Here is a 15788-nt window from a genome sequence, read left to right as displayed (position 1 = left end):
ACCTCCCTTCACCAGCACAACATACCCACCACCAATGTCCCCATCTCCAGTCTGATTTTTTTTTTATTTGAACACCTTGATTACATACATGATTGTGTTTGGGTTTCAGTCATGTAAAGAACACCACCCATCACCAGTGCAACATTCCCATCACCAATGTCCCTAGTCTCCCTCCTCCCCACCCGACCCCTGCCTGTACTCTAAACAGGCTCTCCATTTCCCTCATACATTCTCAATATTAGGACAGTTCAAAATGTAGTTATTTCTCTAACTAAACTCATCACTCTTTGTGGTGAGCTTCCTGAGGTGAGCTGGAACTTCCAGCTCTTTTCTCTTTTGTGTCTGAAAATTATTATGCAAGAATGTCTTTCATTTTTTTTAAAACCCATAGATGAGTGAGACCATTCTGCGTTTTTCTCTCTCTCTCTTCAATAATGTCTTTTATTTTTCTTAAAACCCATAGATGAGTGAGACTATTATATGTGTGTCTCTCTCTCCCTTTGACTTATTTCACTCAGCATAATAGATTCCATGGATGTACATCCATGTATAGGAACATTTCATGACTTCATTTCTTCTGACAGCTGTATAATATTCCATTGTGTATATGTACCACAGTTTCTTTAGCCATTCATCTGTTGAAGGGCATCTTGGTTGTTTCCAGAGTCTGGCTATTGTAAATAGCACTGCAATGAATATAGGTGTGAGGGAGGTATTTTTTGGGCCACACCCAGTGACACTCAGGGGTTACTCCTGGCTATGTGCTCAGAAATCACCACTGGGAAACTGGGGGATAGAACCACAGTTCATCCTAGGCTAGCACATGCAAGGCAGAAACCTTACGCACTGCACCACTGCTCCGGCCCATGGAAGAGATTTTTGTATTGTGTTTTTTGTGTTCCTAGAGACTGTCCCTAGGACTACCTGACATATAATTATAAGGACCAGAGAGATAATATAGTAGGTGGGCCATTTGCCTTACATGTGGCCAACCCAGAGACAATTTCTATAACCCCACATGGTCCCCTGAGCTCACTAGCAGTGATCCCTAAGCAGTGTGCCAGGAGCAAATCCTGAGCATTGCTGGGTGTGGCTCCAAATAAAGCCAACCCCTATAAGATTATAATTGAATTTTCTAATTTTTGACTTTTATTACTGCCATACATTTTATATTTATTTGTTAAAAACTTCATAAATCATTATCATTTGCATTTAATACTCAGTCTAATTTAATATTTTTCTTTGTTTTTGGACCACATTTGGCTGTGTTCAAGGCTATTTCCTGGCTCTGTGCTTAGTGACTTCTCATATCTGTGCTTGGGAGTGAAGGGGATTGAACCTAGGTTGTCCACATACGAGGACAGTGCCATACCCGCTGTACCATCATTCTGGCTCCATTTAATTTAATTTTTAAAAAATTTGAATAGTCAGGAATACATCTATTTATATAGTTACCATTTTTTTGGTGCTTTTATTCTTGTATTTGTGGAGATTTAAAATTTTTGTCTGGGGGGCCGGGAGAGATAGCACAGCGGCGTTTGCCTTGCAAGCAGCCGATCCAGGACCAAAGGTGGTTGGTTCGAATCCCGGTGTCCCATATGGTCCCCCGTGCCTGCCAGGAGCTATTTCTGAGCAGACAGCCAGGAGTAATCCCTGAGCAATGCCGGGTGTGGCCCAAAAAAAAACCAAAAAAAAAAAAAAAATTTTTTTTTTTTGGTCTGGTTACATTTTCTTTTGCCTTAAATTATTACTAACATTTTTTGCAGTTCAACTGATATTTGTTCCAAAACATCTTTTTCTCCCCTGTCTTTGGTAGTTTTTGTTTTGGGGTACACCCTTCAATGCTTACTTAGCAATTACTTCTGGTTTACACTCAGGAATTGCTCCTGGAGGTGCTTCGGTGGGGACCATCAATATGGGATTCCAGGTAATCAAACCTGAGTTGACCATATGCAAGGCAATTTTTCTTAACCCCTGTACTATGACTCCAGACCCTGCCTGCTTTTGTTTATTTAAGATAACTTTGTCTGGAATAGAAATCTAGGTTGTCCATTTTTAGTCTTTTGGTGCTTTGAAGATGACAAGACTTTTCTCATTTGCATTGTTTCTGACAAGAAATCTGATGTCATCTGTATATAGGTACCTTGGTACATAACAGTTTTTTTCACTTTATGACTCTTGAAAATTTTCTCTTTGGGAGCCAAAGAGAAAGTTCTTATAATGCATGCATAGGCACTTAAGTCTGATGTCCCACCCTCTCCCCTAAACACCACTGGGTATGTCCCTCTATTTCAGACCTTGGAGTCATTCTTGATTAGCACCTAGTGTGGCCAAAATTTAAATTTTTTTTCTTTCTTTGTTTTTAATTAAGTCTTGAGCAATTTATTATTTTTTTTTGTTTTGGGGTCACACCCGGCAGCGCTTAGGGGTTATTCCTGGCTCTATGCTCAGAAATCACTCCTGGCAGGCTTGCGGGAACATATGGGATGCTAGGATTCGAACTAATGACCTTCAGCATGAAAGGCAAACAAACACCTTACCTCCATGCTATCTCTCCGGCCCTGTTTATTATGTTTTTATATTTATTATTTAGTATTAATTTTCCTCACATGTTTCATGGTAGGATGTTGTTAAGCCAATAGTTTCCTGTTTCTCATCATTTAAAACATTTACAATCACAATAAGAATAAATATTTTGCTATTAAATATTTTCCCCTCCTCTCTCCTCTGTTTTTGGGTTCCTTCAATGACATGTACATTGAACCATTTGAAATAGTTTCACAGCTTTTGGATGGATGCCTTTAGTTTAACTTTTTGGCATTTATTTGTTCTTTGCTTTGTGTTTTGAGTAGGTAATGGCTATAACTTGTCTTTAAATTTAGTTTTCTTTACTCATTAATAATTTGTTACTGGTTCCTTCCACTGTGTTTTTAATCTCAGGCATTGTGTTTGCACCTTCAGATTTTAGATTTGAGTTGTGTGTGTGTACATATGTATGTTATACATATGCACATATATATATCTTGTCTTTAGCTTTTTGAATATCTAGATTACAGTTATAGTAACCACTTCACCACTCCTGTTTGACAAATCTGACATTAATTAGTTTTGGATTGATTTTTTTTCTTTCCTATCCCCCGTTATAGTCTATGCTTTTCTGCCTTTGCATTTCAGTAATATTTGATTAAATGTTAAAAAAAGTTAACTTTTACCTAGTTGAGTACCAAGTACTTTTTGGATGGAACCAAAAGTTTGAGTTAGAGATCTTAGGAGTCAGACAGAGTGCTTGCCTTTCACTTGTCTGCTCCTGTTTCTCTATTAGTAACATGTTTCCCTGAGCACAGCCAGGAGTTCCCATTCCCAAGCCTCTGAGTGAGGCCCAACTCTACCCACTCTCACTTAATCAGGTACAGAGAGATAGTATAGGAGGCAAGGTGCTTGCATCGGATGCAGCTAATGCTGGTTTGATCACTGGCAATCCATATAGTTGCCTGAGCGCTTAAGGAGTCATTCCTGAGCAAGGAGGCAGTAGTGTCCCTTACATACCCTCTGGTATTACCTACCTCATCCTAATTTAAAAAAGCTACAAGGGGCTGGAGCTTTTGCACAGTGGTAGGGCGTTTGCCTTCTTTGCTGCTTACTGGAATGGACCTGGGTTCGATTCCCAGCATCCCATATAGTCCCCTGAGCCTGAAAGGAATGATTTCTGAGCTCAGAGCCAGGAGTAACTCCTGAGTGCAGCTGGGTATGGACCAAAAAACAAATTCCCAGAAATTTAATTATGAAATCATTTTATTTAAACATTAACGTGAGAATGTAATAATCATTTTTTTCTTTAATCACTCTTTTTTTTTTTTTCAAACCGCTCCTATTTGGGGGATTGTGAGATAGTTCAAAGAGCTTCAACACGGAGGTCCCAAGTTCAATCCCTGGCTCTTCATGGTCACTTGAGCATTGCTGCATATACCCCTAGTAATCCCTAAGCACCACTGGACCTTTATTACCAGGAATGTGTCCGTGGGCACTCCAATCTGCTTTCTGGAAGCCCTCTATTTGAGTGCCTTGTATTTGGGTGTCTGATTAGTATGATGCATACTCAGTAGTTTATGTGCAGTGAGTAGATAACATGTGCACATAAACAATTTAGTGTAAAAAGTGGCAAGAGAAATATATATATAAAAAAAAGAAAACTGGTCACATACAAAATCCCCTGGTTACAATTTAGCAATTATTGTTGTATATTCTTTTTTTTTTTTTTTTTTTTTTTTTTTTTGGTTTTTGGGCCACACCCGGTGATGCTCAGGGGTTACTCCTGGCTATGCGCTAAGAAGTCGCTCCTGGCTTGGGGGACCATATGGGACGCCAGGGGATCGAACTGTGGTCCGTCCTAGGCTAGCGCAGGCAAGGCAGGCACCTTACCTCTAGTGCCACCGCCCGGCCCCTATTGTTGTATATTCTAATCTTTCTACTCTGACTTCTTTGCTTTGTTTTTTTTTTCTATGCATGACCCCCAGTGAGTTGCACTTTAATGTTCAATCTGTTTTAGAAGTTGGATTGCAAACATGAACATGTTTGCTCTCAATAAACTGTGAGATAGGTTGACTAGTCTTGTTTCACTGCAAGAATATATAGAACCAAGACTCTATTACTTTTTATTTTATTTTATTGCTTTTGGGTCACACCTGGCAGCACTAAGGAGTTACTCCTGGCTCTGTGCTAAAAAATCACTCTTGGCAAGCTCTTGGGACCAAATGGGATGTCAGAGATCGAACCCAGGTCTATCTCAGATCGGCTGCATGCATGGCAAATGCTGTTCCTGTGTGCTATTTTTCCAGCCCTGGAACCAAGACTTTAATTGGATTTTGGGCACTTACAGACATTTTGGTCTGACAATAAAGTATATATTAATAATATTGTTAACAAATTTTTAGAAGCAGCATTTAGGTATATCATTGGAAAATAATTTTCTCTTTTGTCTTATCAGTGCACTTGATATTTTAACATTTACCAGTGGTCTTTGGAAGACATAGTATTTATTATATATTTCATTATGTAGCTTATAAAACATTTGATAAAGGGATCAGAAATGCATGGCAATTACATTTTTCTCCATAATCATATAGCCCTAAATCTGCCCAGGGATCTAGACTTTCCTGCATTCTTAGATGCTGTTTTCTCATTAGAGATCAAACCCAGGGCCTTGTATTTACAAAGTATATACTCTACCTTTGAGCTACATTCCTACCCTTCTCCCTCCCACAGCTGTACTTCTCTTTACCCAGTCATCTCATAGCCTAAGTCCTTGTTCTGTATATCTAGTGCTTTTCTTGGTTTTGACTGTATTTGGTTAGTAGCTACATCTCTAGTAATGAAGATGTGAAGACTTAAGGTTATGTTGTATTATTTACAATTTCTTTGTCAGAAATAATTTCATTTTGAGTGTCTAAATTTAGGAATAAGTGGTAGTTATTACTAAATTATCTCGGGGATTTTTAAATGTAAATTAACCTATAGTTTCCCAGGGTTCATAGGTAAAACTTGGGATACATATGTTAGGGTCAGTGGTTAGGTTGGAAAAAATGTGAGATTTTGTATTTGGCTTTATGATCCTTTAATGAAATTGGCTTGCAACCTTGATATATTTTGGAAACCCCAAATCACAGGGGCATTATTTTTTTTAAATTTTTTTCATTGTTCACCAGGTTATCATAGGTACTTGAACACTGGCTAATACATTGAAATTGCTTAGTAAGCATTCATTCAGTATGCCTAACAGATGCAAAGGCCAATAAAGGCAATCTCTGTCTTCAGGGAACTTGTGTCTACTAGGGATAAGTCCTAGAAACACAGTGTATAATATATTAGTTAGTTACTTTTGTTCTTTTCCTCTTAGGTTCTGAGAACTTTGAGGAAAACACTTATGTAATTTTTTGAGGTTTTAAAAAATGTTTACATTGGGGCCAGAGTGACAGCAAAGCGAATAGGGCATTTGCCTTGTACACGGCCAAACTGGATTCAATCCCTGGTATCTCATATGATCCCTCAAGCCTGCCAGGAATAATCTCTGCTGTTGTGGTCCAAAAATAAAGCAAAACAAAAGATTACACTAATAACTAGTATATAATCAGCGTGGCTTATTTATTAAACCAAATAGAACATTTTTATGGTTTTTATATGCCTAGTGAGTTTATGCATTATGATTTTCTTCACTGAAATGGATTCTCTCCCTATGGTTTTTGGTCTTAGTTATTTTACTTTCAAGGCAATTAATAGGGAGACCTTTATAGAGATGGCTTTGATTATTTATTCTTTGACTGGAGTAAGGTAGAAAATTATTATATTTAAACTTACTCTAATTCTGATGTGATCCAGGGGTGGTCTAGCGATTAAGTACTGCTCTTGTAGTTTTCAAAATAATCAACAATGTTTTACATTTTATGTAACTGCATATCTGTTAGAATGTTATCCTGGTTCTTAACTTGTTCAGCTTTATTTTATCCTTTCCAATTGTATTCTCTACTGTTTTTGCATATTCATGCTTATCATGTTCTGTTTTAGGATATTGTCTTCTCCCTTACAATATTAGATGATTTATTTATCCCAGTGAATCTTGTTGATTTGAAAAATGGTTAGTCTGCTTATCAGTTTCCAAGGACTGTCATGGAGGATGTATATAAAAGGCTGATGTTTCACTAAAATTTCTACATCTTACTTTAAATATTGCATTTGTTTTTTATTTGTAGTGTCTAGACTTTCTTCCCTTTACATTTTCTGCAAAGTGCATTGAAAGGGCTCTATGTGTTTATGTTCTTGGAAGCTAATGAGGTTTACACTAACATGTGGAAAAATACTCCACTTATATGTTCTCCTTGTGTTTATGTATATGTATTTAATCTTGTACACACATATATGGATAGGTATATATATTTGCATATGTTTTAAAGTCATGATGATAGGGAAAAACAAATTTTAGAAATAGATTATAAATGAATGCAGAAACCAAGGATCTTAATGATGAATATGTCAGCATATGCCACTTAAAGGTAAACTAGAGCACACGTGTGTTATGTATGTTGCTACACATGCTCTTTTATCTTCACTTTTCACCTCATATGAAAAGATGCATCTTGCATAACTCAGCAATGTTATGCAAAGATCTTCCCCAGGTAAAAGAATAGAATTCAGGCTTCATCCTGCCACCATTTTGTAGCTATGCAGAGATGGTTTCCTTCTGTGCTTTACTAATCCTTATTGATAGTGGACATGGCAGCTTTTCCATTTAAGAAATCGAATGGTTGCTTCTGTTTGATGCTGTAAGCCTTGGATGTTCAGGTGCCTCCCACAGTTTCTTTAGGTTTATTAATAGTCTCTGTTTAGCTTTATATTTTGGAATGGAGATGTTTTTCTTCTAAAATCTATTGGTGATTTTTCTCTATCTGTTGACAGTTTTAAAAACTCCCATAAGGTTTTATTTTAATTTTGTCAATGATATATGAAGGCTCTTTGATAGTGCAATGTTAGTTATTAAGTTACTTATCTGAGGAAAGTATATTTTGGTGGTGAGGCTGAGATTGTTAAAGCATAATAAATCTTATTTTTTGATTTCTATAACAGTATACTTATTTTTAATGAACAGGATTTATTAATTTAAGTTGTAAATGGCTCCCTCTTTCCTTTGTTTTTGTGCCACACCTGGTTATACTGAGAACTTACTCCTGGTTCTGTGCTCAGGGATCACACCTGGACAGTGCTCTGGGAATCATGGAGTGCTGAGAATTGAGCCTGGGTAGGCCATTTGCAGGGCAAGATCTCTACCCACTATATTACTGCTCAATCCCAATAATGTTTGTTTTTTTATAATTTATGCTATGTGATTTAAGACTCCAGAAGTATAAAATTCAAAATCTATTCATTTTCATTAATAAAAATAAAGTTACATATGTTGCAATTATTCTAGTATGATATATTATACTTGCTTTGCTAGTCGCATTTCTAGTTTCCTTTTTAATTTGCATCTTAGAGAAAATATAGTTTTCTTCCACTGCTCCTTTGACCCAGCTAGGGCAATAATAATGATATATTATACTTATTCTGTCAGTTTTGCGAGTAGCATTTCTAGCTTCCTTTTAATTTGCATCTTAGAGAAAATATAATTTCCTTCTACTGCTCCTTTGACCCAGCTAGGACAATAATATTCACTTCTAAACTTCTTTTTAATTCCCAAATTTCTTCGTTTTTAAAAGTAGAAACTAAAGAAAAATCTTCACTGTTGGAAACCACCAGAAGAATCTTTTCTATTGTATTGGTGGATAGAAGCCAATATCTGAAAATGTATTCCTTGCCATCAAAGATTACACACTTATCATATTGGGAAGTGAATATTTAGTCCATAATAACTGAGTTTATAATCAAGGTAACAAAAAATAGGAGTTTCAATGGTATATTCACACACACACACACACACACACACACACACACACACACACACGGAAGTTCTTTGCAAGATTACAACATATTTTTTAGATCTTATGAAATATTAAGAACTCCATTCCTTTCATAAAATATCATTATCCTTTTATAAGGAATAAAGCAAAGAACAGGTCCGATAACAAAAGGTTTATCAGTTTCCAAATGAAAATATCAGTACATAGAAGATGCTCTTCCTAAGTTGTGTAGAGTTGGAATTTTTTTAGTATTAATGTACTTCTTTAGTTCTTCTGTTTACCCCACACGTGCCTGATTGACATTATGATGCATTCGTGTGGAAATTATGAAAAGTTGTTTTCATGCAGCTGTCCTGTAGTTACAAAAGAACTTCACTGCATGAAAAGCAAACATATCATTCAGTGGACAATGCTTAATCTGTTCAGGAGCCCAAACCTATTGCTGTTCAATGACAGAAGAAAGGAGAGGGATTAATTTGAAGATGCTTGTGCATGACATATGGTAATTTCTCCATAGGAAGGAAGTGTCAAATTGTGACCTCTAAATCTTAACGTTGACCTCCAGTTGTAGAATGTCTGTGCCATACGGTCCTTTTGCCTTTTCATATGGTAATTTAAACTGAAACATTTTCTGGTAACATAACTTATTTGGGGGGTTGGGTGCATCTATTATATAAGGATTATAAAAGCCATGGTAATTGTTTTCTTTATTTTAGAAGATAAGGCACTTATGGCATAAGAATGCTTTCATTAAGTGTAGCTAAAATAATTTAGTTACATATATTTCGTATAAGCTTGCATTTTTTAATTAAATTTGTATATAATAAAAGTGTTCCTTGAAATGATTTTAGTGAATGTTGGCTTTTGTCATAATTTACACATAATAAATATGTTTCATATTATGAGTCTGATAAAATGAAGGCCAGATAAAGTTTTCATTATGGAATGCATTTTAAAATTGAGTTATACTTTTGCTAATGTAATTTAACTATGTTTATTTATTCATTCATTTTAAATCATTGCCTGAATTTTAGAGCTACTGTTTGGTCTTAGTTGCCATAGCACTCACCTATGAATAGAATAGATCTTTGGTTTTCAGAGGACCATGAACGACATGGTGATATCAATTCAATAAAATGTATCCTTCTGCTGCTGTAATCCTTAATGGTCATGCCTTTTGATTAAAACATCATCTTTCAATTCTACATTTATTATGCTTTGCCAACCTTGTTTTCATTCTTCACTAATACTGAGCTTTTTTTCAGAAACTGCTGTACCTCAGTTCTCTCCTCTTTATTTCTTCTCTTTTCCTCTGCAAGTTGCCGCACCTGCTTGGTCTGATGCTGCTCCCTCTGGCTCTGACCCCGTTCCTCCTCCTGCTTTACATACCTGTTTCTTAGTAAATGAAGGTATTCTCTCTCTACTTCCTAACGACCTCCTTCAGCCTGGGCTGTATTCTAATATGACATGCTCTTTGGACTCTATTTTATGCATTCATCTGCTTTATTATGTGTCGAATCCAAAAGTTCCAGTGTTAGGACGTTATTTGCTAATGTCCATGCCAATGGCCAGTTAGAAAGGAGGCATGTTCCTCTTGGCTGGTTCAATTCATGTTCCTGCTCACCCCAAGGCTCTAAAGAAGTGCCAAGCTGCTAGTCTTTGATGTGAATTCAGTATTTCAAGGGAGATTGGTTCTCATGCTGTTTGCAATGTGCTCTCTGGTTTTTTAGAACTAATGACTTTATTTTGCATGTGTCATTAAGCTGTGACAGACACTTTCTGATCTCTTTCATGCCATGTCTGTTAGCTTGAAGGGGATAAGAGGAATCTCTTAGTGTATGTTTTTCACTTGGGAAGGCTTCCTTTAGATGGATGGTTAGTACCAGTCATTATAGACCAGTAGCGATTCCTTATTTCTATTTCTGGCCAACGCAAAAAATCTATCATTTCATTTTTGAGATGTCATGAGACTACTCGATTATTTCTGAGGAGCGTTGCTCATGGGAATGATTTCCTGGAGTCCTGAAATTGAGGGAAGTCCACAGCCTTTTCCTCAGAACCAGGTGGGATGATTTCTGCAGAGAAGCTTAAGGGCACCCAGGAGCTTGGAGTTACAGCCACTGTCTTCCATCACCAGTTTCCTATAGGAAGGAGAACACTAAAATAAAAGCTTCAAATGTACCCAGACTGGTATGTTTTTCTTCACTAAAGGGCAATATTATTAGCTCATAAAAACAAAACAAAAAAAGGCCCAACACCAGTAAAGTACTGACTGAGCTTGTCCTCTCAGTTCTGTGCCCTTCGGCAGGGGAAACAGTATAACATGATTTTTGTTCAGCTTTCATTTTATAGATTATACCAACAGTTGTATGAGAATGTTGGGCTTTAGCTCAAACAACTAGGGTTATGCTGGTTAAGCTATCGTGAAAGATAGTTAATTCAAAACTATTAGTCATTACCCTGGGCCTTGGTGAGAAACACTGCAGGAAAAAAATTAATTCAAAAGTGCTTATCTAAGACATTAAAACACTTCTAAGAAGTCACCAGGTGATTTTATAGGTGTGTGTGTATATATTTTGCATTGTAGTCATTTGTTACAATGGATTATCTAGAGTGCCTGCTAGTTATATATTGTATTCTGTAATTATATATTCAGATTTTCCTTGCTGAAGGATCATTTTTAGGTGACGTGCCTGTCACTTACCCTCATTTTAATACTGTCAGTATTAATTTGAGCTTTATGGTTGGGATTTTATTATTACCATTGGAGAAGAAAACATTTGGATTATCCTGAAACATTGATTTGCAGGAATTCTATCATCACAGATAAGTCAACTAGTAAATAAAAGAGTAGACAAGGTTTGCATCCATTTCAATTCAGGCAATTCAAAAATTACCCTAGTAGGTAATTTTTGTGGATTAATAGTGATTCGTACACAATGGGAGGACTGATGTATTTATGTGCGTGTATTATCAGACTCCTAAAGGATAAGGTTGAAGTGACTATTTGAGAATATCCAAATACCAGTTCTTGGAAATACTGCAGTAGTCTTCTACCATTAATTTCTTTCATAGATTCAAGTTCCCTATTGTAGACTAGAATTGAATTTTGTAAGAAGCATCATTCATTCCTGTAGATTGGAGTCAGCGATGTTTAAGGTCCTATACATTTTAGATGGTCAGATTTTCACTTCAGAGAAGGGCTGAATTCATTTTCTTCCTTTCTCGAAATTGGTTTTGATTTGCTTATTTTAGTGATTGTGGTTAAATATCTGATTCATCATCTCATAAATGTGATCAATAAGGTTCTTAATTAAAGGCCCTGTGACAGGGAAGGGTGCTGCTTCTCTGGGCCTGTGTGGTAGCGCCCTGGGACCCTCTGGTCCTGAGAGACAGGCACCTGTCTTGGGCGATCTGTGACTGTTCTATTAGAGACAAGTGGTTTGAAGCCTTTCACCTGGTATCTGTCTGTTTCTATGCTTTCCCAACCCGAAATGGGTGCTTCATTTCAGAGGGACAGCATAGAGATGCATTTTCATGGTAGAATTCTCATAACACTTTAGAGGAAACTTATTGTGTTGAAGTCAGAGTCTTGAGCTTTAAGGTTCCTCTCCCTTCCCTTAACATATATGATTTAGAGATAAAATACATTTGGTATGATTGATTGTACAAAATAGCTCATGACAAGTTGAGCTCATTTATAAAATAACATTGCAGATGTGCCTTTTTGCTTTGTTTGGGGTAGAGCTTTACAAAGAATCTTGGCAGATTTCGGGGCTGCCACAGTCCTTAATGGTCTATAACTTCTCACCTTTGAACAGGCTGGAGTCAGCTAGCTGCCATGCACTGCGTCATGCTTCCAGACCTGTTGGGCTTGGACAAGTTTCGGCCTCCGCTTCTCGAGATGCTGGCCCGGAGATGGCAAGATCGATGCTTGGAGGTAATATCGGGTGCAGTGGGTGGAAGACACAATGTACTGAAAGGGCATGGATGAGGGGAAACTTGAAATAGAAGTGGTTAGTGTTTATTTAATGTATCTTTTAATTTTTTGGTGGTGGTGCTGCTGCTCAGGGCTCACTCATGGCTCTGTGATCAAGACTTATTTCTCCTGGTAATACTTGGGATTCTAAATGGTGCCTCGGATCAAACCAGGGTTGGCTGCATGCAAGACAAGTGCCTTAAGCTCTGTATTTTCACTCCAACTCTATTGAATATTTTCTACTGCTCACTAACTTCGTGATTGAAAATATTTAATTATGGGGCCAGAGCAATAGCACAGTGGTAGGACTTGGGTTCAATCCCCAGCATCCCATACTATCCCCTAACCTGCTGGGAGTGATTTCTGAGCACAGAGCCAGGAATAAACCCTGAGCGTTGCAGGGTGTGGCCTTTCAAAAATATGTAATTATCATTTCCATGTGTTTTTTTTTAATTTATATGTGCTAGGTAGTAAAGTTCTACTTGTTAAGTTACATTAAAAACAGTTTCTAAGGCCTGGAGCAATAGCACAGCAGGTAGGCTATTTGTCTTACACATGGTTCGATCCCCGGCATCCCGTGGTCCCCACACCTGCCAGGAGTAATTTTTGCACACAAAGCCAAGAGTAACTCCTGAGTTATATGGGGTGTGCTCCCACCAAATTTCCTAAGTATTTGATAAGAAAACAAATATTCATATGTTATTTTAAACCATTTTTGGTTTTCTTTTGGTTCTTTTAGTTGGGGACCAAGAGTAACTCCTGAGTGATATGGGGTGTGCCCCCACCAAATTTCCTGAGTATTCTATAAAAAAACCTTTATATATTATTTTAAACCATTTTTTGTTTCCTTTTGGTTCTTTTAGTTGAGGACTCCCCAACAGTGCTCTGGTTGCCTGGGTCTGTCCCAGTAAAACACAGCTGACTGGACAGGCAGCTCCATGCAGCCACCAAAGAATCGGGCTGCTGGGTTTACCTGGACAACCTGGTGGGGCTCTGGGGCCTCCAGACCTACATCTGGTGGTACTCAAGATTATGTGACCAAAGCAGGTTGAGCCATCTGCAAGGCATGTAACCAAATTGCTGTGCTCTCTGACAGCTTCTCGAGCTCTTATTTGTTGTTTCAGTAAGACCATCTACACACATACTTGCACACCTAACCCCATTTCCCAGTCACGCACTCAGGCATAATCATAGCAATCCCATTCTAAGAGAGTGGCCGGAGTCCAAGAGAAGGTTCTCTGCTACTGAGAGTGCACTGAGAGCTTTGAAATTAGAAAGGATCTCAGATTAAATATCAGTTTGGCTAATTATTAACTTTGTGACTCTGGGCAATTTACTTAACCCGCCTGCACCTCATTTGTAAAGTGGGGATAATAATACTTTCCTCTTGGGATTGCTGTCAGAATCAAAGAAGATAATGCAAGTAAAGCAGTAAGTATAGAGTCTGACACAGGCTAGGAGTTCAATAAATGGCGGCTATTATATTGTGTTAATGGACTTAGGCTGTATTAGATATTGCTTGGAATATAATATTACCAGGGACTGGAAATGTTTTACAGAGATTTTCCACTTATGGCATTTGATTTATATAGCTGAGGCAGTTTATATCATTCAAGATCTGTAATTTACCAAATATAAGTAACGCATTTGACCTGCTCTTAATTTCCCTCCTCTCAAATCCAAGCCATATTGCAGCATATTAACATTTTGTTGATTTTTGCATTGGCTCTTTGCACTCACTAAAAGCCTGTTGTAATTAAAACTGTTTTTTATTCACACACTGATCAGATGCTGTAGAGTTAATTTTTTTTCAATTACAAATGATCAATATCTGATTTGGAATATCACTGGAAAGCAACCTACTTGGACCCTGGGCTTTTGGTACTTTTCTTCCCCTCCTTAGATTTGGAGTCTCTCCCAGCAGTTCTTAGGGCTTACTTCTGACTGTGTCGAGAGATCACTTCTGGCCATGCTCTGGGGATCATGTACAGTGTTGGGGATCAAACTGGGGCTGGCTGCTGTACTGTCTCTCTGGCCCTACCCTATACCACTTTTTTTTTGGTCTTTGGTTTTTGGGTCACACCCTGTGACGCTTACGAGTTACTCCTGGCTATGGCTCAGAAATTGCTTCTAGCTCAGGGGACCATCTGGGACACTGAGGATCGAACCCAGGTCCGTCCTGGGTAGCCATGTGCAAGGCAAATGCCCTACCGTTGTGCTATCACTCCGGCCCCTACCCTCTACCACTTTTATCAGAATATAAAGCTAAAATAAAACACAAGTTGAAAGTCATGTGCCACATATGAAAAAATGAAATTTGATTTTGAGAAAATTTTCTGTTATAGAACTTCTGCCATTTCTGAGGATTCTGTTTGCATTTTTGTTGAAAACAAATTATTGAACTGTTGGAGCCGGAGAGATAGCATGGAGGTAAGGCGCTTGCCTTGCATGCAGAAGGACAGTGGTTCGAATTTTGACATCCCATATGGTCCCCTGAGCCTGCCAGGAGCAATTTCTGAGCATAGAGCCAGGAATAACCCCTGAGCGCTGCCGGGTGTGACCCAAAAACCAAAAAAATAACCAAAACAAAACAAAACAAATCATTGAACTGTTGAATTGTACAAATTGTTGAATTGTTTTCTGAACTTAATGTATAATATTATTATGTTAATTATTTTATAAAAATATAAAAGGAAAGAAAAGAAAATTGAGTTAGGTATATATCACAAGATTCACAGATGACCTAATTCTTTAGGAAGCAAATCCTCATTCATCACACTTACGATTATTTTTCAGAAACACACATTGAATGGGTTTAGAATTATGTTGGTAGTGTGGGAGAGATTGCACAGTGGGTAGGGCATTTGCCTTGCATGCAGCTGACCCCAGCATCTCATATGCTTTCCTGAGCACTGCCAGGAGTAATTCCTGAATATAGAACCAGGAGTAAACCCTTAATGCTGTCGTGTATGGTACTCAAACAAATATGCCTTTTCCAAAACCGAAACAACGAAAAGTTCCAATTCTCTCCATCCAATATATTGGTATAAATTTTATAATACTATAGAGAAGTATGCATAATATCAAGAAATTTATAAGGTAAGATTAAGTTCTTTTCAAGCTAAAGATAAATCAAAGCCAAAAGTCCAGTGGCTTTTATCAACCATATTTATGCAGAATTAATAAATTGAAAGTTCTAGATTAAAGTTCAAAAATACATTAAAAGCTTTGGAAATGACATATATCCAAAATGAACTCAGTCTTTAAACATCATTCTTCCTTGTGCAAGGGGGCTTTGAGGCCTCACCTGATGGTGCCAGGGGACACATCCCAGCTATGTGTGGAGGTTGCCCCGGAGAGTGCTT

At 37.6% G+C, this 15788-nt stretch overlaps 1 protein-coding gene across 3 annotated transcripts in view; it reads left to right on the top strand.

Moving 5' to 3' along the window:
- WDR7 (WD repeat domain 7) overlaps positions 1-15788 on the top strand; it is a 383220-nt gene that overhangs the window by 108413 nt on the left and 259019 nt on the right. For 2 of the 3 annotated variants that reach the window (XM_049782164.1, XM_049782165.1), the window contains exons 17-18: positions 9764-9853; positions 12266-12384. In XM_049782164.1, the coding sequence (XP_049638121.1) occupies positions 9764-9853; positions 12266-12384 (209 nt within the window). The remainder of the gene's footprint in view (positions 1-9763; positions 9854-12265; positions 12385-15788) is intronic. The other variant, XM_049782166.1, reaches the window with a different exon arrangement.

The sequence above is a fragment of the Suncus etruscus genome, chromosome 10 (genome assembly GCF_024139225.1).
Source record: "Suncus etruscus isolate mSunEtr1 chromosome 10, mSunEtr1.pri.cur, whole genome shotgun sequence".
In the NCBI taxonomy this organism is placed as follows: domain Eukaryota; kingdom Metazoa; phylum Chordata; class Mammalia; order Eulipotyphla; family Soricidae; genus Suncus; species Suncus etruscus.
This window is presented reverse-complemented; position numbering and strand designations above follow the sequence as displayed.